Here is a 27,891-nt window from a genome sequence, read left to right on the forward strand (position 1 = left end):
CCTGCATTGCGCTATTAGCATCAGGCCTGGATATTCACTGCATGTTCATGGTTGCTTGTTAATTCAACTACCCATATACTGCATGCTCTTGATTATACTAGAAAATTCAACTTCCCGTATACTTGCTTTACATTTAGCCTAGGGACCGTTCAAATGTTACGTAACGCTATCGAGGGGGAGGGGAGGGTTATGAAAAGCGTTACGTTAGCGTCACATCGGGGGGAGGGGGTTCAAGCAAAACGTTACGTAACGCTTACGAGTACGGTAGTTTATTTGTGCTGGCTGGTATCGTCGTTTGGATACTAAATTAAGCTGAAATCATATCCAACAGCACCTATCCAGCACCAACAAAATCTCTATCAAGTATCAACTACGGTACTGTAATTCCCGTAATTCCATACAGGTTCTAAGTGCTTAAAACCTCGCATTGCGAAATTGCAAGGCAGCATTCTTACAGTATAGCAACTTACTCGTATACCAATACCTCACAAATAGCAATGTTTAATTGTGCACAGGAAGTAAAAAAAACTAATAATTAATTAATTGTTTGTTAAAGTAATTATAGTAGTCTTGAACTGGTCACAAGAAACTACGCGTGCAAAAAACGTCAAAATTGAAGTTGATTTAATAGCTAGCTTGTTGTTAGCCTACATTGTTTCGGCAAGTTGGACATAACGTGGTGTTAGCTCTTACTCTATTCTTCCCCGCATTAAAGAATCAATGTCAAGTATCGAGTTTTGTTTGTTTGACTTGATCTCAACAAGACTGAAAAATCCTTCTTCACACAAATAAGTGGTAGGCATCTGCACCAAGACATCAATGGCTTTTTGCGCGAGATTTTTGTATTCGGGAAATTCAAGAAGAGATAACCAACATTCTGTGTAATCCACTTCTCGGAATGAGTATTTTTGATTTAAATCAGCCCTTAGTTCCAATAATTCCTCATCCTCAGTTGGTTCTTCATTAAATGGTTGGATAATCCACGAGTTTACTTCCAGACATTGGTCGTTATCTTCAGAAAAATACGTAGTCAAATTGTCGGCAGGTAATATCAGGTGACCAACAATAAGGGCAGACAAGTTAACTTCAGTAGAAACGTCCTCAAACTCCCAGCTAGACTCTTTCTTGTATTGACTTAATACAGGAATGTCATTGAAGTTCCTCGGCAAAGCATTTTCTTTCCAGAGTGCAATTTTCATCTTCAGCGCATTGATCTTGCTAGTTGACCGAAATATATCACCTCCTCTCCCTTGAAGACTGGTCTTCACTTGGTTCAAACGATCAAAAATCGATGCCAATTTTGCAATCCAGAATATGTCACGAAACTTGGAAGCCCTTGGGTCTCCGTGCAGTGTAAAATGCCCCTAATTGTTCGCGAAGTATATTCGAGCGTATCTGTTTCAAAAGCACAAGCAGGTTGGCGAGTAATAACCGCACACCAGTAGGTCCGGTTAAAAGTTTACAAATATGCCAATAGCTGTCTCTGTTGTGACTTCCACTATCACAGATCTAAGCTGTATACCCTTCTCCAGCTGTATACCCTAGTTTTGATCTGGTATACACTTGGGTATACAGTATACCCGGTTGAATAGCACTGGCCTAGGCCTACATATTATGTTCATTAAGAACCAAACGACTTTGACACAAACCTCTCAGCAGGTAGAAGACATTCATACGTGCGAGTCTGAAGAAGACAAATATGCATCAAGTTCGAACCACACAAGCGAGAGTACTGCTCCAATTTATAGAAACATTTTGAAGCATTGATGACCCCATTCGAAGATGCTTAACTTTCCTTGCGGTTTCTTTTGCGCTTTTGTGATGTTTCTTTCAATACATAACCAAACAATGAAAGGTTTGGATCGAAACATTTTGGACGGTGGGCTACTAAACGTTTTCAGTAGGTACATAACGTTCTAATTCCAAAAAAAGAATATAGCTAAAATGTCATGTCTCAAACGTAAGCTTTAGGTGCATACAAACCAAGATATTTTATCAGCACGTGTTTTCACGTCATAATTTTGATATAAACTGATAAAACGGGCTTTGTAATGGAAAAGCGTCACGTGGGGAAGGGGGGTTGACAAAAACGTTACGTTGGCGTCACATGGGGGAGGGGGGGGGTCAAAAATTCGGAAAAACAGCGTTACGTAATATTTGAACGCTCCCCTAGCCTACTGCAAAGGCTTTGGTAAGAAAAACAGCTCACTGGTAACTTTTCAACTGTCTTTTTTAAATATGCTCTACACAACATTTGCTAACTGTCTTCTGTAGCTGACTGTACCAGTTGCATTACAAAAGTTTCTGCAATTTTAAAAACAACCTCATGTTTGACGAGTTACATTCTGCCGCCCTGGTAGTGTCATGAGAATAAGGCCATCGCTGCGAGCCTTCGTATCCCCTTCTTTAGATATCCCTGACTTGACCAAATATCATATCCAATCAGAAAATGAGTCATTTTGTACATTGCAGACTTTAAGCCAATCTAAGAAACGACTGATTTGCTCGCTGGGATGACATCTTTGCGTGCCAGGGTTACCAGAATAGGTTTCACAAGTTGTCACAAACGTCATATGCGGGCAAAGTGGCTGCTCCTTACATTTTCATGTATTTGGTTGGATAGTGATACGCGTTGTTCACGCTGATAAACAGCTTCTTGCTCATCCATCAGATCGAAATAGCACTTGAATTTTCGGGCATTGCCGCATTGTGATTTACTGATAAACTAATGTATGGCAATGCGATAATTTGGTTGGCTCGTAGTTTGTGATGCAATGGATCGACACCTCCGAGTCGCGTGAAGCAGATAGCTGCGTCATTGATTGTTATTTGAACAGGCTCTGGTAAAGGATAGATGGCCGCAAAAACATACGCCGTATGCGTCAACGCAACTTGTAAAAAACGTTGGCGGTGTCAACGTCAGCGCATACACTAGCGTAAACTCATTTTGTTTGCTAGGTGCCAAACATTCACACGGTATAAACCACTTGCAACAAACAAGTTTTATTTTGAATTTCCACGAAGAAACACAAGCATCTGAAAGTGTTCATCTGACATTTTGCTGCGTTTTGGTTTCAATATTTCTTTGCCCATTGAAAACATTCTTTCAACTTATTCAAAATTTGGAAAGTTTGATAAAAAAAATGCAAACAACAGCTGAGACATTAAAAAGTATGCGTTGACGCTATGCCCTAAAAAACCGCGAAAACTTTACGGCGTAGCTTCAAGCGACAACTGTCCAAAAAAAATGTGGCCGCAAGCGTAAACAAAAAGTATACGCCGCAAGTCTACGGCGACGTATACTATACTTTGTATACGTATAGAATTTGCGACGTATACGTACATCTCTACCCCCCTACCATACACGCAATGCGGGACTGCTGCAATAGGTAATTTATATTGTTGCCTACATTTCTTATGGAGATAGACAAGCTGAACTTGCCTACAGTAAACTCGTGATCTCTTCAGGGTTGTGCTGATATGCGACGCCACGATGGAAACTGCTGTTTCAACTTTAGCCAGCAATACCATTTACGCATGGCCATAACTCATCAAATCGTTGTTCATCTGGGAGTGCTTTAGGAAAGCTAACTTTTCAAACTTCCGTAGACCTGTAGTGGTGTGCCGTTCGAAATAGCTACGTTCTTTGATTCATTCTATTCTATAAGCTTACTAGAGTCAACAATGCGTTGGAATGTGATTTTAACTAAAATTTGGTCCCATAAGGACATCGGTCAAGCAAAATCCGAACTAGCCGGCATTGTGTTTGAATGATCATCCCATACTCAGCGGCGCTCTCGATCAGTAGGCTATTTTTGGGGCCGTAGCCTACGTAGCAGGCTGTATTAGGCAGCATCATCGAAAATGAGAAAGACAACTTGTTTGTGACGTAAAAAGTAATAAACCACACAATATAAATAAACAAGTAATTGAAACAAATCTCATTCACCAAATCAATTCAATCACGTGACATCCGACATAACCTGTACCAGGAAGTAAGAAATGATAATAATCAATGATTTCACAATTAAAATAGTCTACGGTTGATATTATCGCCATCAATTTTATTTTCTCCCAGACTGACACTTAATCTGGTGTGCAGATGGGCAACAGTTCTGGCGAAGATCATATTATGAATTGGTTGTAAGGCATGACTGTTGCAAATAGAGCTCTCAGAAATACTTCGCCGATTAAGCGACGACCAACAGTGTCAGCAATGAACACGGTGAGCCGTAGCTCACTGACCATATTGCAAAATCTATCCTTTTTACATTCTGCAGACGTTAAATCAACGTAAAAACAATGGGTTTTACTAGCTGGGTGTTAACTAAAATGGGGCATTCTGTAAAACACTTTCCGTCACAACCGACCTTGGGTAACACAACTATGACGTAATTAGCTCCGTGCAGGCAATAAAAACAAACGTTAATAAATCCACTTTTTGAGCTCGTGATGCAAGGTTGTGTGTTGACAGCCACTGTCGGGGCTAATTCAAGCTGATCGTTCAGTGGAACGGACTTTTGGTGAATTATGCTGTCAAAGAACTTCGTATACTGTCGCTTTCTTGTCTCCTGAACCGGTCACGATGAAACGATCGTCCACAGAGACATCACAACTCAAAACTGAAGCACTTTCTTTGTACTAAAATGAAAACAAAACCATATTATGAAGTAAAATTTGCACCAGAAGAAACAGTGGATGTATTTTTTTGTAACAATCAGCTGTTGTAAACCTCCCTAAGATGTGAACGGTGAGATTAAAAACACAACCGGTTTTTCAGCTTTATCGACGTCATATAGGCTACGATCCGACGGCATCCCTGAGATAATGTGTACACTGTAGGGGAGATGTATCACCAACGGGTCATTTTTCACATATTTGTTATTTTCTGTCCATACAAAGGTCATGCGTCCTTCTTTTTTGGCATAACAGTAAGTCACATACCCTGGTATATTCAGCCAAAAAAGTTTTTTAATTTTCCAACTACTAACTGCCGAAAAATAACTTTTAAATGATAATAAAAAGTGCCCCGTTGGTCAAACCCCTATACGACCAACGGGCCACTGCTATTCAACCAACGGGTCACTTCTACTTGGCAAAAAGCTGATGCACTGGTGTTTATTTTGGACTATTTAATGCACGAACAACATACAAACAACACAACAACATAAGCAACAAGCACTAGAAATATGCTTTTATTATGAAATTTCATATTTTCATATTCAATTCAATTTCATAATATGAGATTCAAGTGTTTTTGGTGTTTATTTTACTCTTTTTAAATCTCATATTTTTCTAAAGTTGCAGAAAACTTTTAGATATCAAACAGGTGTTTTGTTGATGCCACGGGTGTTGGTGCAGCAGTAGCTTTCTCACTATCCATCGATTCATTCTTTAACATAACGAGCCAACGTTGTTCGTGGTAGCCTATATCATATTTTTTCGCCGAGTTTCGAACAAAAATATTTTGTTTCAAAACATCTTCGACAGCTTTGTTGAAATTTTCAGAACTAAACAACCCTGTTTTATTGCTAGTTGTTTTAATTTCTGACATCTTTAGTCTGAATACATAAAGGAAGACATTGTTGAACAATTTGCTAGTGACCCACTGGTCAAACAGGTGGGTGGTCCGTTGGTCAGATACACGATAGTTCTTGGATTTTATGGCCTAGTTTAATGATGGATAAAATTTAAACATTTAACTCATTGCAATTTCATTAATCAATGAATAAGCAATCAGCAAACAAAAAATAGTCTTGAAAAAATAAACCGATGGGTGAAAAAAATTGCAGAAAAAAAATGTTCAAAATTTACTTTCTATCTTGTAAAACATACTTTCCTTCATAACAATATGACAAAAAATCACAGGTCCTCGCAAGGAAGATTTCCAAAACCAAAAAGGTTAATCTCGATACCACAATAACATTTTTCGGTTTTCCAACTTTTATTTTAAGAAATAGAAGGGTGGTCCGTTGGTCGTACCCTGTCCGTTGGTGAAACATCTCCCCTACAATGTACATCAGAGGTGACGAACCTGCGGGTCGCATGCGGCCCGTCAAAGAATTTTGTGCGCCCGCAAAACAATTTGACAATCGCTCATGCATTAAAGACACCTCAAAGCTGTTTTATGCCTTCATCCTTTTTGCTCAAGTTGATTTGTTTTTATTTTTTACTGTTGTATGTTTCGATTCTGCGTAAGATAATTTCAACTGTATGGGTTTTATTACTTTCATCTGCCGTTTGTTACTTTTCATGAATAATATCTTGAGTCGCTTCTAAAAGATTGCATAGTAGGTTACGATTAAAATGTTGTGTGGCCCGATGACTCATGTGTAATTATTGTAATTGACAAAGTAGCCCGCGACCGCAAAAAGGTTCGTCACCCCTGATGTACATATTACTGCTCAACGAGGTCCAAACGCAACTCTGGTGGAGCTTGTGCGAAAATAGATTTTTATTACCGATTTTAGATTTGAGTAATTAGATTCTAAGATCAAAACCGAAACAAAAATTAGACCACAAAAGGTTAATCTACCTGAAACAAGCTTGCACCATACGGGGTACGCCAGGAGTTGAGCATGTTGTCTTTGCCGGTGCTGACAAACCACTTCCCAGAATGAGCGAATTTCAATGAGAGCACACAGCTTCCGTGGAGGTGAAGTTGATATTTTTCTGATCTAGTGTCGTGGAGCACTTCGACGGTGCTATTTTCCATGCTGTATTGAAAAAAAACACTATCTGAATTACCATTTCTATGCTTTCAGTCGGTTAAGTCGTTTACATTCTTTCGTAAAGACCGGTGATAGGCTATACAGTATACAATTACATATTGGAACCGTCTGTCTCGGGGTTGCACCAAATAAAATTTTAAATATATTCTTTCAAAATTTTATACATCGAGCTACTTTGCTATTGCAACTGTGCCGTTTCCAATGCCACGCTGTCGCAAGAGACAAACACAACATCTTTTCTCATTTTTCTTCCATAACTCGTAAAATCAACAATTAATTGTCACGTGTTGACAATTTGCAGTTGTCTACCTACCCCACTGCAAGCCAATCTCCGGTTGGGCAGTAGCCAAGTGAAAATATTTGTGAACTGAAGTCGTATTGGTCCAGTTGCTTTCCAGTCGCGAGGTTCCACGAGCGCACAGTGTTGTCCAAGCCTCCCGTCCACAGTTTGGTGCCGTCTGGTGATATATCGATACAGCTTGCTCCGTCAGTGTGGCCTTGGAATTGCCTGGGAGGAAATCAGGTTATTAACTTTTGCCAGTTTATGCATCTAGCTGTATCCTGCAATATTCGTTCAGAAGATGCTCATTGTAGTTTTGCTTGAAACGTCTGTAGAGTATTAGGACACTTTATATATATCTATTCTGTTTCGTCAGTCTAATATTTCTAGCAAAGTAAAATTAAAGTTAATACAACTATGTTTTTAGTCGCTTTAAATATCCACAAACCTTATCACTTTATTGTTGTGAAGATCCCACCCGGCGATGTGACCGTCGCTGCAGCAACTGAAGCAAAACTTGGAGTCAGGGCTGATGGCGAGAGCATAGCAGGCGAGTGATGGGGATACAAGTTCATCCTGTACCGCAAAATGAAAGTCATGCCTTGTATCAAAATTAGATATATCTAGAGCAAAATCTACGCAAAAAGGTTGTATACAATATTTTGAAATATATTGCACACGAATTAGCAAACTACAGGTCACAAAAAATTATTTGCATTTAGCTAGGGTCGGTATTGGTGTCCCAAATCATCAAATGCTTACCTTTAATCGTGGACTAGCTCCTCCAAGATCCCAAACAGAGAGAGTGTTTGCTTCTCCACCGACCAGAAGAGTGCGACCATCAGGCAGGAGTTTGCAAGAACGAATGTAGCTTTCTTTTTGGAGACAATCCAACTGAGCAATCGGTCTTTGTCGAACAATAGGAGCCGTGCTTCCGTTCGTGATTTCGTTGTTTGCAGCTATGTCCCAAATTTTTACGCAGCCTCTCCCACCGGTGTAAACGTGCCGAGTGGGGTTACTAACTGTCACAGCGCAGACCACTTCACCGTGCTCCAAACTGAGGATGGGTCTGGCACCACGGGGAATCCCAGGCCCGACCAAGGCATCGAGAGGAAACTGCACTGGTTGGGGTGTTTGGCCTTCGGCGTTGATATGAAGCGAGTATCCCCTAAAGTAATAAAATAAAGAGTTACGAAGTGAGTTTCAGCTTGGTGCATTTCTGTGGTTCGCCTGCAAACACTTTCAAAGCTTGATGTTGCGGACCGTGGATGTAACCTTAAGGAGCAATTAGTGTCGCACTTCGAATATTTTGTTGCGGATAGCTTACAGACAACTTGATGTAACAGAACTATGTAACAAAAATAACTTTCAAAGGATTAGTAGAGAGATAGTTTAAAACAGTGGTTCCCAAAGTGGGCGCCAGCGCCCCCCTGGGGGCGTTTGCGACCATAAAGGGGGCGCTGGTTACAAAGTGGGCGTTTGGGGGGCGCTGAGAGCAAATCGGGGTAGTTACAAGAAGAGGATTGCAAAGCATTTTTGTCATGTTTCGCTTCAAAGAAGTGCAAAAGAAGACGGTGACTATAAGAGCTCTGTGGCAGATATTGTGGCAATGTTGGCAACTTCGCTCCGCAGTAGCCTACCTCACAAGTTAGTTGAGGTCGTAACGTAACGCATGACAATTTGAAGCACTGCGGTTACGCAAATCCGATTTTACAATCCGACAATATTTTGATCTAGCATTCGTCTTAATTTGTCTATGAAGACTGACATCAAAGCAGTGAATAAAATTAAAGCGCACGCTCTGAATACACGCTCATTCAAACGATTGTGCAATGAGAATGATGAAGCTTTTGAGCGCTTACTACTCCACACCGAAGTACGATGGTTTTCCAAGAGAAATTGCCTTGCACGATTTTATTCCCTGTTTGAAACTACCGTGGAATTTCTAAATAGTTGTGACCCTGGCCTTGCGAATGACGTCCTGGTTGTGAGAAATGATATCGCCTACTTGTCAGACATATTTTCCAATTTTAATGAATTGAAATTATCCTATCAGGGTAACGAAATAAGCTCGTGTTGTATCAGCGAAATTTAGCTAGACGAGAATTTTTCCAATTCTCAAGCTTGCATCAACTTGATACCAGTGACAAAGGCATATCTGATGTTGATATAGACGTACAGTAATCATCTTCAAGAAGTACACAAAGGCATGGGAGTTCGATTCCAGGATGTATTCCAGTTAGAAATCCATGACTGGATAATCGACCTCTTCTGTGATATTTCCGAACATGGAATTTTTGAGAAAGAACTGATAACATTGTAAAGCGATTTTGCACTCAAAACGAAGTTCAATATCTCGTATCAATCGTTCTGGCTACAGAACTAAATCAAAGAGAAATACCCTCACGTGTGGAATCGGGTCAAAGTTTTTATCATTGCCTTTCCCAGCTCATGTTTGGTGGAACGTGCTTTCAGTGCCGTGACAACGCTTCTGGATAACAAAAGAAACCGTCTTGATATAGTTAGATGGGGAGACTTAAGATTGTTCCCATCCTAATTGAAACCCGATCTCAAGAGGCTGATGGCATTGCACCAACCTCATCGGTCTCATTGGAGTTGGACTGTGATAAATGGAAAAAAAACTTTGGTTTTACTTTTTTTGTCGAAGGGGGCGTTTGATACTCTGTTCGTTGTCCAGGGGGGCGCTATTAAAAAAAAGTTTGGGAAACACTGGTTTAAAACGATGAACCGCCTACAAACTGCCTGCACTAAAGAGTATAAAGTAAATGTAGTAGATTTTCCACACGTAAGTGCATGGGAATTCTAAATTTAACAGCGTTTTTTGAATTTCTGTAGGCCTGATGCAAAGTTAACGATTGCTCGGTCGTCAAGTTAGAAGAGGCTAGTGACAGAGTTTAAATTATAAAAACATTTATTAAAAACAGAGAGAGACTGTTCACCAGGCATTTGGTAATAAAAGTAATTTGCGTTCTTCTGGTGACTATTTACTAGGTTACCTCCTGATGTTAAAGATGATAACTAGCTTTTGTATTTCCGACGTTTCGTCAGTCAGCACGACTGACTTTATCAAGGTGGCTAAAACAGGTTAACACAACCTGTTCAGCAACGATGGCACAACACAAAAACATACTGATAAAATGAATAAAGTAAGCAGCAAGAATCAGAATTAAAACACGCAACAAGATACCTAGAGGTTAAACTGAATGCAGTGAATGCCTAAAACCAGTAGGCTACTTTCCAACAGCGTAAATTTATCTATCTATTGGGCCACCGTCAAGAAACATTGAAAGGACATCAGACAAGACAGAAACCAAGGGAATTGGCAATAACAAACATTCACATTTATTGTTATTAGAATGAATGCAAAGTTAACGACACACAGTCTTTTTAGAACCAATCAAATATTGTACTCACGGTTTTCCCACCGTTGGGAACGCAGGTCGCATCTGCCCATCGTAGCCTCCGAAAGAATTTCTAAAAAGAAACATCTTTTAGTTTTCCTAAAGTACAATACACTGCGCAGTTATAGTCAGAGATGTACGTATACGCCGCATACTTGCGGCGTAGACTTTTTGTTTACGCTAACGCTTGCGGCCACATTTGTTTGGATAGTTTGCGCTTGAGGCTACGAAGTAAAGTTTTCGCGGTTTTTTAGGGCATAGCGTCAACGCATACTTTTTAATGTCTTTTTTCGCTACAACACGCGAATACCTTCCAGCGCTGCAGTTGAAATAATGTTTTCAATGGGCAAAGACATATTGGAACCAAAACGCAGCAAAATGTCAGATGAACACTTTCAGATGCTTGTATTTCTTCGTGGAAATTCAAAATAAAACTTGTTTGTTTCCAGTGGTTTATACCGTGTGAATGTTTGGCACCTAGCAAACAAAATGAGTTTACGCTAGTGTATGCGCTGACGCTGACCCCGCCAACTTTTTTTACAAGTTGCGTTGACGCATACGGCGTATGGTTTTTCGAACGTTTGCGTTTACGCTGACGGCGTCAATATTTTTTGTATGCGCGTACATCACTGGTTATAGTTATGGTCAAGTCTGCCTTGGCTACACCCAAGCTTAACACCTTGTCGTGTAACAAAAAGCTCACCTGATATGCGGATTTGCCATTGCGGAGCTGATGCCATGTGGGAGACCGTTGATATTTTCATACATTGAGTGCGGCATTCCTGGAGCCATCACAGGAGGATAACCTGTTCCAGGTGGCATGGAATAGTTGAGGGATGAAGGATTCCTTGCTGCAACGGTCAGTACAGCTTGTCACATCATCTTAACACAATTCTGGATACAACACAACGACGACAAATGATTTTTTTTTTTAATCCTAACGACTTGGATGATTGTTGTTGCTGTGTCGCAGGTTCGAAGAAAAAACAATTATTTTTAAATGCCGACAGCTCGACAAAACGTAGCATTACTTAGTTATTGAGCAAACTAGCTTGACATAATTTGCCTTCAGGGCCGGTCAGAACTAATTTGGTTCCAGTAACAATGATATTTCCGGACTCCCTTTAAAAACAAGACATGTCCATAGCAAAATGGACTAGGTACACATAACAATAATAATGCTTGTTTTCATATAGCGCTGTGTATAATGCCGAACGCGTTGCTCCTCAGCGTTTTACAAAGCAAACAGTGTCAGACAAAAGAATACAGTAGACAGACAAATACACCACAGTAAAAACATTATGCCTCGTGGAAATGTTTCGAGTCCCTGAAATCTCCGCGCTTGGATCCAAATGCAACCCTGGATCGACTTGTCAATGCTAATCTCTACCTCAGTAATGTTTACTTCTTTAATAGTGACCTCAGCGTTGTACTGATGGTTGAAAAAGTAAAAACAGAAAAAATAAAATTTGATGTGATGCAGTTTCTCTGTCTTTACATTTACTTTTTCATTCCTCACTATTAGAAAAGTAAATAATCTGGATGAGCAGATAAGTTCAATCATCAATATTCAGTATAACCTGTTTGAATGGTAATAACAATCATTTAAAAATATCTACTCCGACGCAGACTGTGCTTCAATTTAGCTCCATAGTATTACTATACGATGATGGAAAATCAAGAACAAGTCAATCAATGAAATTTATTATCGGTTATTTACGTGTTGTTTCTGTTAAGGATCTCGCCTGACGTGACGAAGTGGGGCTCCCCGTGCTGCTGTGCTTGCTTGGCGGTCGGCATTGTGGGCTGGCTGACTTCGAAGATGGATCACGGTTGACTAATCCCGGTTCTATTTTTGGCCTGTAACATGCACAAAGAAAAACTGAAAACGTTTGCCACCAACAGAAAATCCAACAACTGTAATAATATTTCACAAACAGCTGTAGTGTTGTGCACACACAAGCTTGCAGCTGATGTTCCTTGGTACGCACTGTAGTTTCCTCGATGCGGAACCGATGGAGGATCCTTCTGATGTGGGACTGTTCGGTTCAGCTGTGTTTGTGGATTCCTTTTTCACAAATGAGAAGGCTCCGTTTGCACGAGGAAGGAAATTGGCAGCAGATACCTGTGCTCCAGAGCCACTGGCAAAACCGTTCTCGTGAGATGAGCTGACGTCAACGTTTAGTGGGCTGCTTCTTTCCTGAGAAAATGACAAAAACAAACATGAAACGTTCGCCTTGGCAAAGTGATTCCTTCTTGTTTTTTAAAACAACTAAATATAATAAAATTTTGCAGAGAGAATGAAATCCATTGGGCAAACTATAATTACCATGCCTCATGCTAAAAAAAAGTTTAATACGCTTGAAACCACTTAGAAATAGGCGATTTTAGAATTAAGATAATTGCTGTATTCTGAATAACTGCAAATGACAAGACTATCAGAGAACCTATCTGAAAATTAGCTGCTTTTGCTTAAAAAAGCTATTGAACTTCACAGCAATCTTGCTCGACATTATAATTTACACTGTAAGCAACAATACCCTCCAAGTTGGCTGCATCATGGCTGCATGAATTAATGCAACTAATCCACTGAAACCACAATAAGAGCGGAATTTTTTGAATTGTTTAAATTCCTAAAATTTAATAGACCTCTTGGAATCGGTTGATGTGGCTGGTTTCATGTCCGTTCGCGTGTGAAGGAGCAGGCAATTTGAGAAAGTAGCGACCACGACTGAAATTAACCGAAAAATTCAAGTGCAATTTTCAAACTCTTAAACTCATGTTGGAAACGTGTAAAATACAACAAGCTTGCAATTGTTTTGAATAATATCATTACGCGGATAGGTGCTATTCGAGGATTGTTATTGAATTAATTAGGGAAAAAAAGAGTAAACAATAATCATCCAATATGAAATGTGACACATTGTATAGAAATAATGAGTCTGTGTAAATGAAGATAACATTTTTAATTTCCTTTTTTGTAGTTATAATTTTGCCGCCCGATGGGTTCGCTGCTTGATATCACCCCTGGGGATAGTGATGATCGCCTGAACTACCCACGACAGCAAATCTAAATTTATTGAGTGCACATAATCGTATTAGTTAGTGATAATCACATAGCCCTACCCCAGTCAGCAATTCAGTTTTTTAACGTTGATTTAACGTCTTCAGACGTTGCTGACTGGGATGTTTTCAGCGAGAATAGTCACGTTGAAATTTGAAATCCTAGTGAAAGGATGACTGAAATGAAACGAAAATGCGATTACTTTTTATGTTATGTATCTAGGTTTCAGAAAAGCATGTAGGTTACAGAAAAACAAAAGCAACAATGTGTATTCTTTTAACGTTTCAGCCATTCTAAAAGTCTGTAATCTTCAAACTGATTGTATTGTCAGTTGTGACAGAGAACGTCAAAGCTGGAAGTGCTGACGATATGATGTCGGGAAAGTTGTTTTTAAAACTCCACGTTCTGTGATCCCAGTTGCTTTTCTTTGCGATATGAAAGACTGTCGTTTACTCTTGATTCGTGTGAATTGCGCTATAAAGCCGGAATTTTCTTTGAAAGCCTTTTGAAAAGAATTAACAACGATGGGTCATGAAGAGTGCTGTTTGGCTGGATTGAGTCTTTGTGTGCTACATAAAAGACTCGTTAATTACACGTTTTGAAACCTTCCGTTTGAAACACATGGTTTTCGGCTTTCACAACAGAAGATTTTGTTTTCGCTGTTTATTGTCTACCGGTTTTGCATTTCAGTTAATGACAGTATTTGAAATTTTGCGAAACTGTACCATACAAAGAAATGTGACACAATAGCAAATCAGTTACGAGAGGTTGAAGTACTTAAGTAAACTGATATGCCAACCAAAAACAAGACGAAAGTCGTAAATGAGACCTTAGCCAGCAAGTCATTTATGGTTTACATTGTTATAACGTTTGCATACGTTGAAGCAACGTCAAAAAGGTCTGATTTGCTCACTAGGCATTATGTGGCGTTAGCTGGTGCTGGTTCTATAATGACAAGTGATGTTGCATGGATGCCGACAAGTCTCACTCCTTTGGCAACCCTGGTTACTCAGAAGAACAGCAAAAACCTGTTTCTATGTGACGTCGCTCAGTTGCAATGAGAAAGCCGATACATGTGATACTCAGTCACAAAAACGTGTAAGAAACGTTTCAATCAGCGATTTTATTAATCGAATGCGCCCACAAATTTGAATTCGTGTATGTAGCTGATTGGCTGTCAGTGATCTCCTTATGTTAGGTTTGTATGCAAATTTGACCTTTGATGACTGAGAATGTTGGGAGAACCAGTTTGATGAAATCAGGCAGCAAAACTTGCCACTTTTGCAACAATTAAAGATAAATCCCTTCTCCCCCAAACTTAAACAAGTCAATAAAAATGAAAACAACAACAAAACACCAACAGAAAGTAGCCATTTGAGCTGATTCAACAACATAAAATCATTTCCTGGGTTGCGAACATGAACAGCCACATCTAACGCGTTCCATTTGCGATCAACAAAGGTCCAGAAGCTCAATGACCTTTTTACAGAAAACGCAACGTTGCGAAACCATGACGTAAGCATTATTGAGAAAATTAGATCAAAAATTTACTTTCTTTGTTCGAGGCATCTGGACTGGTAATAAACAAATGCGATGGCTTAAAACTCACTAAAAAATTAGAGACCCTAGCCGCATACGGCTTGAATGGACAGAGTAGCACGCTGAATTATTCATGGGATGAAAAATAACGGGCTATTGCGAGAAAAAAGTAGTAGTCCTGTGATATGTTCAATTGTTTACATTTTAAAACAATAGGGTGCATGAAATCCATTTGCTTGTGACTGATGCAGTTTGCGTCTCGAGTGGTTTCTTTTTTGCGTGCTGAAAAAAATATGAACCATGCGCTGCGTAGCAATACACTCAGCTCAAACCATCGTATCATAAAATCCACAATTGACCCATCGATCAATCAATCACTTACGTCATTTGAAACGTCCACCACAAGATCATGGTCGCTCTTGTCGCAATCCGAGTCCTGAAATGCACAATGGTTAAAAATTTAGAAACTTTGCCACAAAATCGAAGGTGAAATGTGCTGCTTGTTTAACGCTACACAGGCAGGCAATTTAAATTCTTCAAACGGTTGACCTGGTAAGTTCAAACAGGAAACTGAAGGAGTGATAAAAATGTCTGTTCATCTTCGTCATTCGTGGCGAAGCGTGTAGTCGAAATAAATTCTTCGTATTAACGTAAGTTGTGTTTACGATGGTTCAAGTCAAGTGCGCCTGACATTACAATAGGAATGATTTCGCCTGTGGCCTGATAATTTACAGTGGCAGATTGCTGTAACATGCACTTTTAGCAAACAAATGCACCACTCTAATCTCGTAACAAGCTGAATGAAAAACATTACAGTTTTGATGAAATGTAAGATTGAGAGCGCTTATACGGAACTGTAATGCTTAGTACGACCCCTCTCTCCAACAGAAGGTAACACGCCACCATGCAAATTTGTTACTTACAAACTTTATTTAAAAGATTGAATTTGGTACATAAAAAAAACTTTTAGCAAAATCCAGTGACAAATTTATAAATATAATTTATCGTTCTGAATAGTACTTGAATGCTTGAAAATTTCTTGAAACAAAAATTAAATATCAAAACATTTTAATGCCATCATGCCATGCATTTCGAATACAAACATTGCTTTCATAAAGCTGTAAAAACCTTGTTTTCATCAAGAGGTCATGCAACGTTAAAAAAATAATTTCATGATGGCTTTTGTTGATTTCAATCTTGCTATTGCTTTCAGAAATTGCACTAAGGGTATGAAGCATTATAAGGTTGTTTCCAGACAGTGTTAAAAATCCTCTAATACATAGACCAGAAATCAGACAAAGAGTCATAAAATGTTTTTATAACTTTTTCGTTCTCCACTTTTTTATTCTCAGTAAATCATTATTGAAAAACTGTGTTGCCATTAAAACTTATTTGCAGTCTTCAAAGTGATAAAGGAACTGTTATTTCAAAAATGTCACCATCGTTGGTAAAACTAAGTAAGATCCTGCGGCTGGAAACCAGATAAAGATCTCAAGAAGACAATCACAGCCTTTCAAAGCAGAGTACAAGCTGAACCGACAATTGGCACAATGTCAAATCGTTTACTTAAAAAGATTCCTACATTGATAAAAATTTTAACAGTCCGAAGTTTCTTTTTAAAATTTTACGGAACTGCCCAACCTTGCTCGAAAAAAAGTCTCCCGAAGAAGAGCTTCGACCATTAGTGATCTGCTGCTAAGAGGTCAGTGAATAAGTAATTGTGCTCCCTTAATAAATCAGAAATTGGGGGCGGGATTTTATCATTCATTGCTTGATGTACAGTTTTTTTTTTTTATACAAGCAACAGTTTTTCTACACAAGCATTAGCTTTTGTTTTTCAGAGGTTAAATTTATATTTACCGCTCTCTTTATTTTACATATATTAAACGGGCAATTGAAGGATGACTCTGGAACATTAAGTTAACCAGCTTATGAAAAATAATAGAGTCATCAAGTCAGAAGACAAAAGAAATTCAATCACTTTGTTACATTGATTCAACATTTCACGACGTTATTGTTGCGCCGGCTAAGAAAGTATTGATAGAAAAATCTCACATCTTTTTCCAGTTTTCTTTTCTTGCTCGGCATGTCAGCAACAGGTGAGTTAAGATGACTGGTGCTGGATCGTACCCCGTTAGGGACATGGGATGCGGAATGGAATGACGATGAAGCGGATGCTGAAGGAAGAGAAGTATGAAAATCTTCTCGACGAGACAACCCATTCACAGCAACAGCCGGGGATGCAGAAGGCTGAAACAGAGACATCAAGGTTTAAAGATGGCAGTTATTAAAAAGACATGAAATTATAAAGATACGTCATACGAACTATGTTTGTTTGTTTATCTTTATCCTGCATTGCGGGAAAGCGGACTTGAGCGCTATGCATCGGTGTACGCCTTCCGACGTACACCTGACCCACGCTGCAGCCGACGGCAATGTCTGTTTCCGGTTGTCTATTCTACTTGTGACTTAAATTTGGTACTATGACTGAAAAATGAGTCGGTGAGAGGAAAATATAGATAAATAACTCATTAGCTAAATTCTTCAAGTAACTTGCAACTCAGAAATGGGCGTTGTATTTTAGCTTGGCAGGGAGGTTTGCTTCTGCCCAGCCAAGTAAACCGCTTCTAACTACGACTTCTCACTAATGAAAACTTGGATTTGCTACTTATAATTACAGCGGTAATATTCCGGTCTTGAAGACAGTGATTAAGATCCACAAGAAACAGTACATTAGCTTGTCAATCAACCAAACAACATAGGGCACTCTAAATACAGTACCATAGTGGTAGTGCTATGTTATGATGTGATTGTGTGATGAGTCGCAGCAGAGCTTTGCAACCACAAAATTCCTTTGAAGTTAATACAATATGAAGTCACCATTAATGTTTACACCACGCAGAAGAAAATTCATTTCACTGTGATTTAAACTCAGAGATTTTACTACTTTGCCTCCGGTTTAGGCTTCAAGTAAGATTTGAACAAAAGACTTATCTTAAAGCATGTCAGAAAACTGGTAGTATTTTGACATAGAATCAATAAGAAAAATGTTTCTGTACTAATCTTAAGTCATGATATTAAGATTTTATTTTAATATTTTGTTGGCGTTGTCTTAAAAACTTAAACGAAGCTTAACATAGGTTTTTTTATGTCAATTTGCTAAGCGCCTATCAGTGACAACCACTGCAGTTTCGTTTGCAGCGTGATTACTGTAATTGTCTACACATGGTGGCAATTGTGGTCGGAGAAAACAAATCCGGCGTTTGGTGGCTTTTTAAAGAATTAATGATAGCAATCATTTTAGTGAAAGCAATGCTTAAAAACAAATTAGCCAACATGCAACATAATATCTGCTGCTTGGTTGTGTCTTTGCAATAGGAATAGCAATTTAATTTTCCATTTTAGCAAAATTTTAAAGAGATCCAGATGTTTTTCGTCATGATGCAAACTTGGAAATGAGCAATCCAGCGTCACATCAACGATAGGATCTAAAATAAATGCTTTTTAACTTCGATTGTACCGTTTTACTGGTTAAAGTTTTGTAATGTGCGAATAAAGATGTTTTCAAAAAAATCAACAAATTTAAAACAGTGCTTGCACTAAGCTTAGCTTTGCTATGTTTGTCCGTTTGTAACAACAAATTTTCAATGGAAAAATTTCTGATTTGGCAACACTCGGCAAAACATTTTTTAAACACGCGAATCATAAAGGTACCACGGACCTTAGTTATGAACGAAGGTTTTATATCGATCTAAAAAAAATCGCAGCACAAGCTATCGCGCTAACAGACGACCCTGTGCCATATAGGTTTTTCGTTTCGTCAAATCGCTCCCGATGAAGTCCGATTGCTTTTTGTTCAAATCGTTGACCACAAGTTAACAACTAACTCCATTCTTTTGTTGAAAGCAATGGGTTGTTTATAAAATTAAAACTTGGGTCCGAAAATTTAAAAACGAAATTCGATGTTTTTTCCACAATTTCTCGATGGTCAAAAACCATATCATTACAAAATCAGGAAACTATTCTGTTAATGTCTGTAAAAAGAATCCAAGCGACAACGATAAACTCAAAAGAGCGTTTAATCCGACCACCAACTCGGCTACTGCAATGCAAACACCACTCGTTCAAATGCTAATCGAAGGTGACAAATAGGTTTTGTCAATAAGGCCCAGTCATCCCGTGGTCACAGTCATCAACCGAAAAGGAGTCAACCAAGTAAACCAGGCACGGCCCAGCAACAACGTTCACAATAGCAGCAGCAGCAAAGTAGGCTACCTAAGCCGCCTACTGATGATACGTACAGAAACTAATCAGAAGAGCCAAGCATACAAAAGCTTACGTGTAGGCTGCTAGTAATAGCATAAATATAATTGGCGTATATTTTGTTGATAGCGCTGACTGTGGCTATGAGTAGGCTAATACCAATAAGGTTTACAGATGTAGCTTGTGGTGACACAACAAGCTTGCAACATATTTTATCAACACACACTGCTATTCTATTTCAATCAAACTAATTAGTTAGTTGCTGCTTCTTGGTCAGGAGATCCTCCTATCCTTAATGGAAATCAATAAAAGCATAATTAGTTAAGATTGATATTGAACCTATAAATCGTGACAAAACCGTTGAAGTTTGCGATCACATGAGAAGGTTAGGCCTATCACAAGATTAATGATTGGTCTGTCACCACTGGTATGGTGTGAGCACGAGCGAAGATTTTGCAAGCCCAAGCTTAAATAGTCACAAAGGATCATCAGCGTTGGAAGCAAAACCGCTTTGTTTCCAAAATATTTTCCTTATCACAATTACGACCATCTGTTGATGGGATCAACAAAATATAGCGACAGCGGGAAAAAGTCATCATTTCAAGCTCATTACTGGAAATTGTCTGCCGGTCGCACATGTTTGGACTTTTAACTATCTCAAAACCTTGTCGATAAATGTACATCAGCTATTTCGTTTTGGCAGCTGATTGGCATCTGCAGAGCGTACTGGTCCAACAGACGCCTACTGAATCAAGCAATACTGATTTGGCAACTAGTGTAGTGAGGTGCTGTTGTCACAAAATTGCTGTAAAATTGAGTAGGCTACATTTGAGCGGCGTTTATTTAGAATTTTAGCTTTGTTCTCAATGGCGTTGGCATAAAAGTGCAATATGAATTTTCGGTTTCATACTTGCAGCGTCGGCGGTATGACGTTTAACAAAAAATCAATACAAATCGCCTATACATGCCTTTCACCACGACGGTCGCACAAACGAACAACCAATCCATAGTCTTCAAGGAACTCCAATCAATAGGCTTGAATCAACGCAGACCCAAAACGCTCAGCACATCGCATTGTCCTGGATACGATGAAAACCAGGAAGCAGTGTTCAAGATGGACAAAGCAACGCCAGCCTTACTCATTTCAATGAACTCAGGATTTATTCTGAACGCATCTATGATCAATATATTGATCGATCGTTATACCGTGACAATCATTTTAGATTATGATTTCTGCGGTGCTTGCCGGCGGCAGATTTATTTCAATTGCGAAACGGTTTAATTCTGTAAGTCAAGATGATGGCCACAATCGTACAAATGCCAAACTCAGATGACGATTGAACAAGCTCATCCAGAAGCCTAAAACCAGACGATAAGACGTTTTACAGGTGATGTTTTCGCATGAGAATGATTTCATTTTAAAATTGTGTAGAATTTAATAGACCCATTTTAGGACACCATTACGTCACGCTGAAGATCGGTTCACTTGAATAGAAAGAGAACCTTTTCAAAGGAATTCATGGCAGTTTTACAACATTTAATTGCGTTTGCCCTCGGGTTTTGGAACATGTAGTCAGCGATAATAAGCATCTATGAAACTTTTTTTAGTTATTGTTGACTTGAATCTCCAGCACTGAAGCTTCAAACAGTTGTGACGTCTAAATTGGGAATGATGAAACAAAAATCTTGCTCTTCGAAATAAAGTTTTGTCACTGTGTTTCGTAAAAAAGTAAATTTGTTTGGTTGTCAATTTGAAGTGAAATAAAAGAGAAACGCACAGGAAACTACAAGGGAGAAAGAATTGAGTCCAAGTTTAAAGCGGGCAACGTTCATCGAATACAAATTGTTCTATACTGAACTATGTGCTCAAAACAAAAATGTTTCGAAGATTCTTAGCAACATCTTTACTGCCATTTAGACCTAGTCTAAACCAAGCAAAGTTGAATTTATGCCTTTACCATATTTCGTGCAAATAAAACAAAATTTGGACGAAAAAATGAAATCGGAAAGTGAAAAAACTCGCAAAGATAACATAAATTTGCTTTCGGATCCAATTAGGGATATACTGCAAGTTTATACAACAACACGACAAGCCTTACAACTGACGACATGTTGCCCCTTATATTCACAGAAACTAACCCACGTGGCCAACGACATTAAACATGCACCTCGCTTCTTTAAACCCTTGTACAAGGAGACGTCACCATTGCATTAACAAAAAGCAGTTCAGATAAGGACAAAAGTTTCAGAACCACTTTGTCGCAGAAAACGAAGTTTGTTTGAACTTCCTCAAAAACTTTAAAGTCGTTAAAGTTGATCTTTCTAACAGTCAACAGCTTTGGCATGAAAAAGCATGCTATTCTTAGTCTAAACTTCCTTTCTTTATAAACAAGGTTTTCTCAGAAAACCTTGCGATCATGCATCCTAGACAAACACAGGATAAGGTTGACAGCTACTTTGTATGTAAGGGTAGAAAACCATGACGGGGAATTTCTGCCTTTCACAAGTATTGGTCGCCAAAATTAAACACAAATCACTTAGCAGCTGTTCTTGCAGAATGCGGCAATAATTTACCGTTATAATTATCACACTCAAGAGTTGATGAAGATGCCGATCAAAGTTAACGATGTAATCCGACCTGTTTGTCTGAAAAGCGAGTCCAAAACTTCCAGACAGAAAATGTTTAACCGCAATCGGGTGTCCAATAAAGCAAGGCCATGAGATTGACAATTATGAAACGCACTGTCACTCAACGGGCAAAATGCTCCTCCTTTTATTGAGGCTTGGCATTCAGCTACTTTTTGTATGATAGGATTTCAAACAGAAGCCATTAAAGACAAAAACGAAAGCATGTCACGGCGGGCCTGACATGGCAAAGGGGTTTATTTTGATCGTTTCTCATGCTGTCCTCCAATTGCTGATTTTCTCAAGCACAACTATGTGGAGTCCTTGTTTTGCGAGATGTGGAACTTCGCTTTTCCACCAGCACAAGAGGCCAATTCTCAATTGGACTATTTTTACGTCATATTATTAACTCACTTTCAACAAAACCCTTAAATAACTTTAAACCAGACTTCATCACTTCTGTGTAGCGTATAAAAAGCACAGTTTGTAAATCAGATAAGTGACCGTAGCAACGTAGCGAATAAGCTAAAAGCAGATGTAGTTTGCTTAATATTCCGATGTTTGTAGCAATTTGCCTATAACAAAGTGAAGAGGAGTATGACATGACTCACATTGCGACCGTCTCTCTCTCGATCTTGCGGAATTGCTGATGTGTGAAAAGCTGGCAGGGATGCTGCAAAGTGACTGACGTTATAAGACGTTACATAATGACGTGATGTTAACGTACACACTACGTCATCGTTCTTCGTTCATTACCAACGCTGGTGGACGCATAGATTTTAGATCGAGCAACAAAGCCATAAAAGCAAACACATTCTTTATTAGCATTCAATTTCAGACCAAGATTAGAAAGAAAACTCGCTCGTTGTTCTTTTTATGTAATTGAAAGACAAGCTTTAACCAAATTCTAAACATGGCAATGAGGGTCGACGACCGCAGATCGAAGGACATAGCTTTTTTCGGTTTGTTTATTCAGCACCGTGGCACGTTGAATCGATGTAACAAATAAGTGATATTTGTCAGATGTTCACACAACAAATCAGGCGTTTTTTAGATTGATTCAACGTTGAATCAATGTAAAAAATGACTGATTTGCTATCTGGGATGACAACTTGCCAGGATCGATGTTCCGCATTTCTTCCTTCGTTGCAGCCAATGCAGCGGCTGCGGCCTGGGCGATGGAATGAGGAGGTGGTACCCCACTAAGAGCTGCTGCCTGTGAGAGAGCCAACAAGCCAGCTGCGGATGAAGTAGGAAAATGTGGATGAGAAGTGATCCCGGGAGGTAAAGGAGCGGTGGGATGGGGAAGTTGGAAAGGTCCATGTGGCACGGACTGCAATGCAAACAGACTAATGTAATCGTTTTGTTGTTTTTCTGGTACGATAATTTTACAGGAACTGAATGTTTTAATGCGATTTGGGTAGAGAGGTAACTTTTTTAAACCATAAACAGACATAACTCAGCAACAACACTACATTTAACATTATTTATAAAAACAAAAAAACAATAAGCGAACATTTTCGACTAGTCATACAGCCCATTTCAAACTTATAGGTTTGAATTTATCGTTTTTTTTTTGTTTTTTTTAATATAATGTTAAATGTAGTGTTGTTGCTAAGTGATGTCTGTTTAGCAATGCTTCAAGCAAAATGAAACAATAATGATGACATCATCAGTGTGAAGTTAGGTAGCTAAAAGTTACCATCAGTAAAAGCAGCGGTGACACAGAAAGATTGAAATGTCTTCGATAAGAACAGCTTTTCAGTAGCACGCAACCAATGAAAAAAAGACTGATTTTCTGACTGGGTGAGGTATGTTACTTAAGTAGTGACATGAATTAGTGGTGCGATACTGATGAGCCAGCCTTATGGGCGAAACACATGTCTATCGCTGTCAATTCTTCCCACTATCGACTAGCAAGAAACAAGTACTAATCTTACCCCAAGTTGGTTCATGTCGGGTAAGGCTACTTGTCGGACACGCTCAACAGCTTGTGCAACTTGTTGTTGTTGCTAGAAAGTATTGAAACAAGCAATTAAATTTCATTCGGACGGAGGAAAACTTTTCAATGAGGTTGTTGTTTAAGCAGAAAAATAAACAATGAAAGTCGTGGTAAAAAACAAATTGGCTTTTTATGAGCAACTCGTATGAAAACGGTATTTGTAACTTTTTGGTTGGATTTAAAAGGTGCAAGTTCAATTGTGTTTGGCCTCGTTTAACCTGGAATAACAAAACCACACCATGTCATAATTCAATGAAGCAGCCATAATGAATGGTACTGTAAAATTACTCTGCTTAAGTTAATTAGGGTATACTGACTGATACTAAAATTGAATTTAGATATCCTTGCGCCAGATAATCACATGACTCTCCTCCCACAAGTGATGCTGGTTACACGAGGTAGGTTTCTTTCACAAAGACAAAAAAATTATCATCAAAGTAAGACAGGGCTTCGGTAAAGGATATTGTTATAGGTCTTACGAAACTTAACAACTTTGCATTCCACTACTGAGGGTATGTCATGCCTTATGAATCCTAGCTTTGCAGATATAATTACTGTATTTTTACCAGGTTGTTTGAACTTCACAAGAAATAAGGACGTTTTGAAGCAATAGAAATGCAAAGGAATGCTAGTTTGTATCTCGCATAACAAGCTGAACGTTTGCTTACTATGATAAAAATTAACACTTTTTTAGTGTTTAAATCACATAAAATCAACAAGATTTTGCACTGCTGTTTTTTGAAAATTTACATTTGGAAATGTAAAATACACGATCTTCATACCATATGTATACAAAGCAGTATAAATTAATGGTTTCTTTTAAAGACTGCAAACCAAAAATTCACCATCACATTGTTTGTTGTTTGTTTCACATCACGATAGCTTTGACAATAAAAACATAAAACTTGTATTTTTTTCTGCACTACTAAAATAAATTCTTTCAAAGCTGACGAGCATAAAGGCATTTACAAACCTCTTGTGGCAGATAACTCATGATTTGAGCGATGATAGCATGAAGCCGCTTCACTGTTTCCGTCTGCAATGATTAACATAGAATGGTGTTTTAGAAATTCTGATTGGAATTAATGCGTTAAGTTCCGTTCTGTAAATCCGTTTGCAGTAACCAAATGCCTTTCACTCACCTGTTTGCTCATTTCCATGTTCAGAGCGTAAGCCATCTCGTAGTACTGAAAAAATACATATTAAAATGTTATTATCAGTGTGTCCTACCTAAAGAGTAGCCTACTGCAGTCTGCTCAAGTGATCTCATATGTGAAAATTGGAAAGCAAAAAGACTTAGAAGTTGCAATTGTGGTAGATCAGAATTTTAAAAAAATCGGAAATTTTGAAGACTCAAAAACATCAGAGTGCCAATGTTGAGATGAAAATTATTATTATCGATTTTACTTTGAAGCATATTGAAACAAAAGCATAATATATCAATCACCATCACGTAATGGCGATGAATTTCAGTCTTCTCCGAAACCATCTTGTCCCGATCCATCTTCAAGCTGAAATAACAAACAGTTTGTCAGGGAAATCTAGACAGGAAATTAGAGCGCCATGAAACTCACTGCTGTCTTAGCACATTGTCAGCTATGATCAAGCGCCACAAAACAGATAAAGCAGACTGATGTTGCCAAAGTTGGTTTCAACACACGGTGTCATCATGTGTTAACGGATGGTTAGCAGTGTGAGAATTATAGCGAAACGATTCAGCATGAAAGTTTTAGAGTCTTCTATCAACGTCTGCAAGCGTTAGCACGAATTTCAGGCCGTTTTTTGAATGAATTTATTTCCACTTTAGTTCCTTGCTATGGCCAAGTTTTTGTCTTGTTGAAACAACTTTGCTGTCAAAGGATATTAGACTTAGTAGGGTAGCAAAACGAATGCTCGAGTAAAATGAACAAAGAAACTGTCATCAAAAAGCTTATTAGTCTTTTGTCGTTTAATCAATAGCCTGCTTGTTTACAAGTTTTCAAAAAATCTGCGAATTTGAATTCGTGGATAGAAAAAATGCCAAAACACGACACTATGACGTATGTTGAACACGGCTGGTAGAAAATTTAGAAAGTAAAATCAATTACAGTCCATCAGCAAATAGATCATGTGTCGCAGTCGTTGCAGAAATGCAACAACGATCTAAGTGTCTTAGCCCTTCTTCATTTTATTGAAAAAAATAACAGATTTATTTAGGAATGAAGCAAGTCGTCTTGGGAGCAAGTTTATCATAAGTACAAAACAAACTAAACTATAAACTTCCAACAAACTACAAACTACGAGTTGTCTTAACTGCTCAAATATTGGTAATGAAAATATTCGTCGAAGCATGGGCAGAAAAATATTGTTATGGCGTACGCAAATAAAACAATAAGCCCAAAATAAAATAAAAACGAACACTTCGAATAACAGTAGCTTAATAATTTTAGCAGCTGATTTCCTCAATGATTAGGGTAAAATACCTGTGGTGTTGTGCTTGTAGATAGCCATACTCTTCTTTTATACGATCACAAGTTTCCGCCACAATATTGCCGAATGGCTGGGGACCAGCTGTGGGAACCTTCATAAATAAAACATACAGTGCGATTTCAAGATATTGATATGCTGCATTCTCGGTAGTGGCGCTGGAGTGCAAACAAAACAGCTATTTAGGCTTCCGCTGCAGGCACAACTTTCACGACGGCTATATCTTCGTAGGCATTTGCATTTTCATTTCTTAAACGATGTAATTACTTACGGTATCTTAAATTGCTTACATTATGCACAAGCAGGGTTATTTTTCTTGTGTCTTATCGGGGAGGGGGCTCTGTCAAAACCGAGTTGTGTTGTAGCAGGCTAACCATGCACAATTAGGCTTAATAGTAAGTTAGACTGAAATCTAATTTTACTAAATAATAAACCAAAAATACCAGTCTAATAAGCGAGCCCAAGTTGGGGGAGATGAACTCATGCAAACAAAAAAGGCACACACGCATGAAGCACACATGTTGAAAAGCTTGCGTTCGCTGCAATTGTTTGGTTTTAGCCGGAAAACAGTTTGTGCATAAGTCTGATATGCTTGATAGCGGACTTAAAAGATTTCATGCCTTTCATGCCGCACCATCGGCTTGTCTTAAATCTTCAACCACCGAGCATCAGCCTGGATATGACAAAACGTTTCTTTTTTTTGATGCGGCACAAAGTATGCCTTCACCTCGGTGAAACAGCCATGACTTTTGAGATAAAATGATTTTTCTGTTCAGCAGTGCTAATGTCATCAAGAGAGATGGTTCCAGATGGTTTCAGACCGTGTCAGTGCCAGTAGTTCAAAGCCGCTACAAGATTGGGAAACTGCCAGGATTAAGCTCTAAAGCTTGCTCACTCCGAGAATAAAGATCCCACAATCAATCAATATCACATAAATATTCCTATTCGACAAGAGCACTTGATTTTACTTATTTGTTTAATCTCCATAATTTTGTTACCAATGACCAGAGCCCATTTTCACCTTAATTTTTATCTTTTATGGGAGACACGAAGCCTCCACAAATGCAACCTTGCGTACAAGATGCAAGTTACAATCAGGTTAATAGTCACGCTACATTTATTCTAAAACAAGATAAGGTTATCTCATCACCAACCATGCTTCTACTTGATGGCCTAGTTACTCATAACGTCAAACTTTGCTCAAAGTTGTAAAAACGCTTAAAACAAACACCACATCGACATTACTCAGCAGAATGAACCAAAACCAATATTGGCCTGGATTTTCTCATCGCTCTGTGTTTGAGCAACTTACTGGTTGACGATTGGGAAACATGCTGTTTGGTTTGTAGCTTTTCCTTTGTGGTCTTCGCTTGGCAAGTAACGCTCAGTAAAAAGTTCAATTCGGTTTAATTTCGTAATGGGTTCACCCCAAAGTTTTCTGGAAGGGGACCAAGAAATTGTATTAAATCACATTACTAATGATTATCTGTATGAAACAC

General features: G+C 38.7%; 1 protein-coding gene across 1 annotated transcript; it reads right to left on the reverse strand.

The window, feature by feature from the left end:
* Nucleotides 1-3,827: 3,827 nt before the first annotated feature.
* On the reverse strand, nt 3,828-27,848 carry LOC145772844 (transducin-like enhancer protein 4). The gene is made up of 19 exons (XM_082584724.1): nt 27,705-27,848; nt 26,389-26,486; nt 25,374-25,437; nt 25,069-25,113; nt 24,900-24,962; nt 23,865-23,936; nt 23,041-23,257; nt 22,536-22,597; nt 17,092-17,286; nt 15,419-15,472; nt 12,425-12,633; nt 12,154-12,293; nt 11,137-11,284; nt 10,447-10,506; nt 7,774-8,179; nt 7,460-7,587; nt 7,045-7,239; nt 6,536-6,716; nt 3,828-4,641 (listed from the first exon to the last, which is right to left on the reverse strand). The coding sequence occupies exons 1-19, from the start codon at nt 27,723-27,725 to the stop codon at nt 4,537-4,539; spliced, it is 2,463 nt and encodes an 820-aa protein (XP_082440850.1). The 5' UTR covers nt 27,726-27,848; the 3' UTR covers nt 3,828-4,536.
* Nucleotides 27,849-27,891: the final 43 nt, after the last annotated feature.

Source organism: Aplidium turbinatum, chromosome 6 (assembly GCF_918807975.1).
Source record: "Aplidium turbinatum chromosome 6, kaAplTurb1.1, whole genome shotgun sequence".
NCBI classification, from domain to species: Eukaryota; Metazoa; Chordata; class Ascidiacea; order Aplousobranchia; family Polyclinidae; genus Aplidium; species Aplidium turbinatum.

Bases quoted from the DNA above. Each gene is read 5' to 3' on its own strand.
- LOC145772844 (XM_082584724.1), bottom strand. From the start codon at position 27,725: ATGTTTCCCAATCGTCAACCA. The intron at 15,473-17,091 runs GTGAGATTTTTC...TGTGCATTTCAG, and splicing joins AAAGAAAACTGGAAAAAGAT to GACTCGGATTGCGACAAGAG. The intron at 4,642-6,535 runs GTAGATTAACCT...TTTTCATTTTAG, and splicing joins ATGGTGCAAGCTTGTTTCAG to TACAAAGAAAGTGCTTCAGT.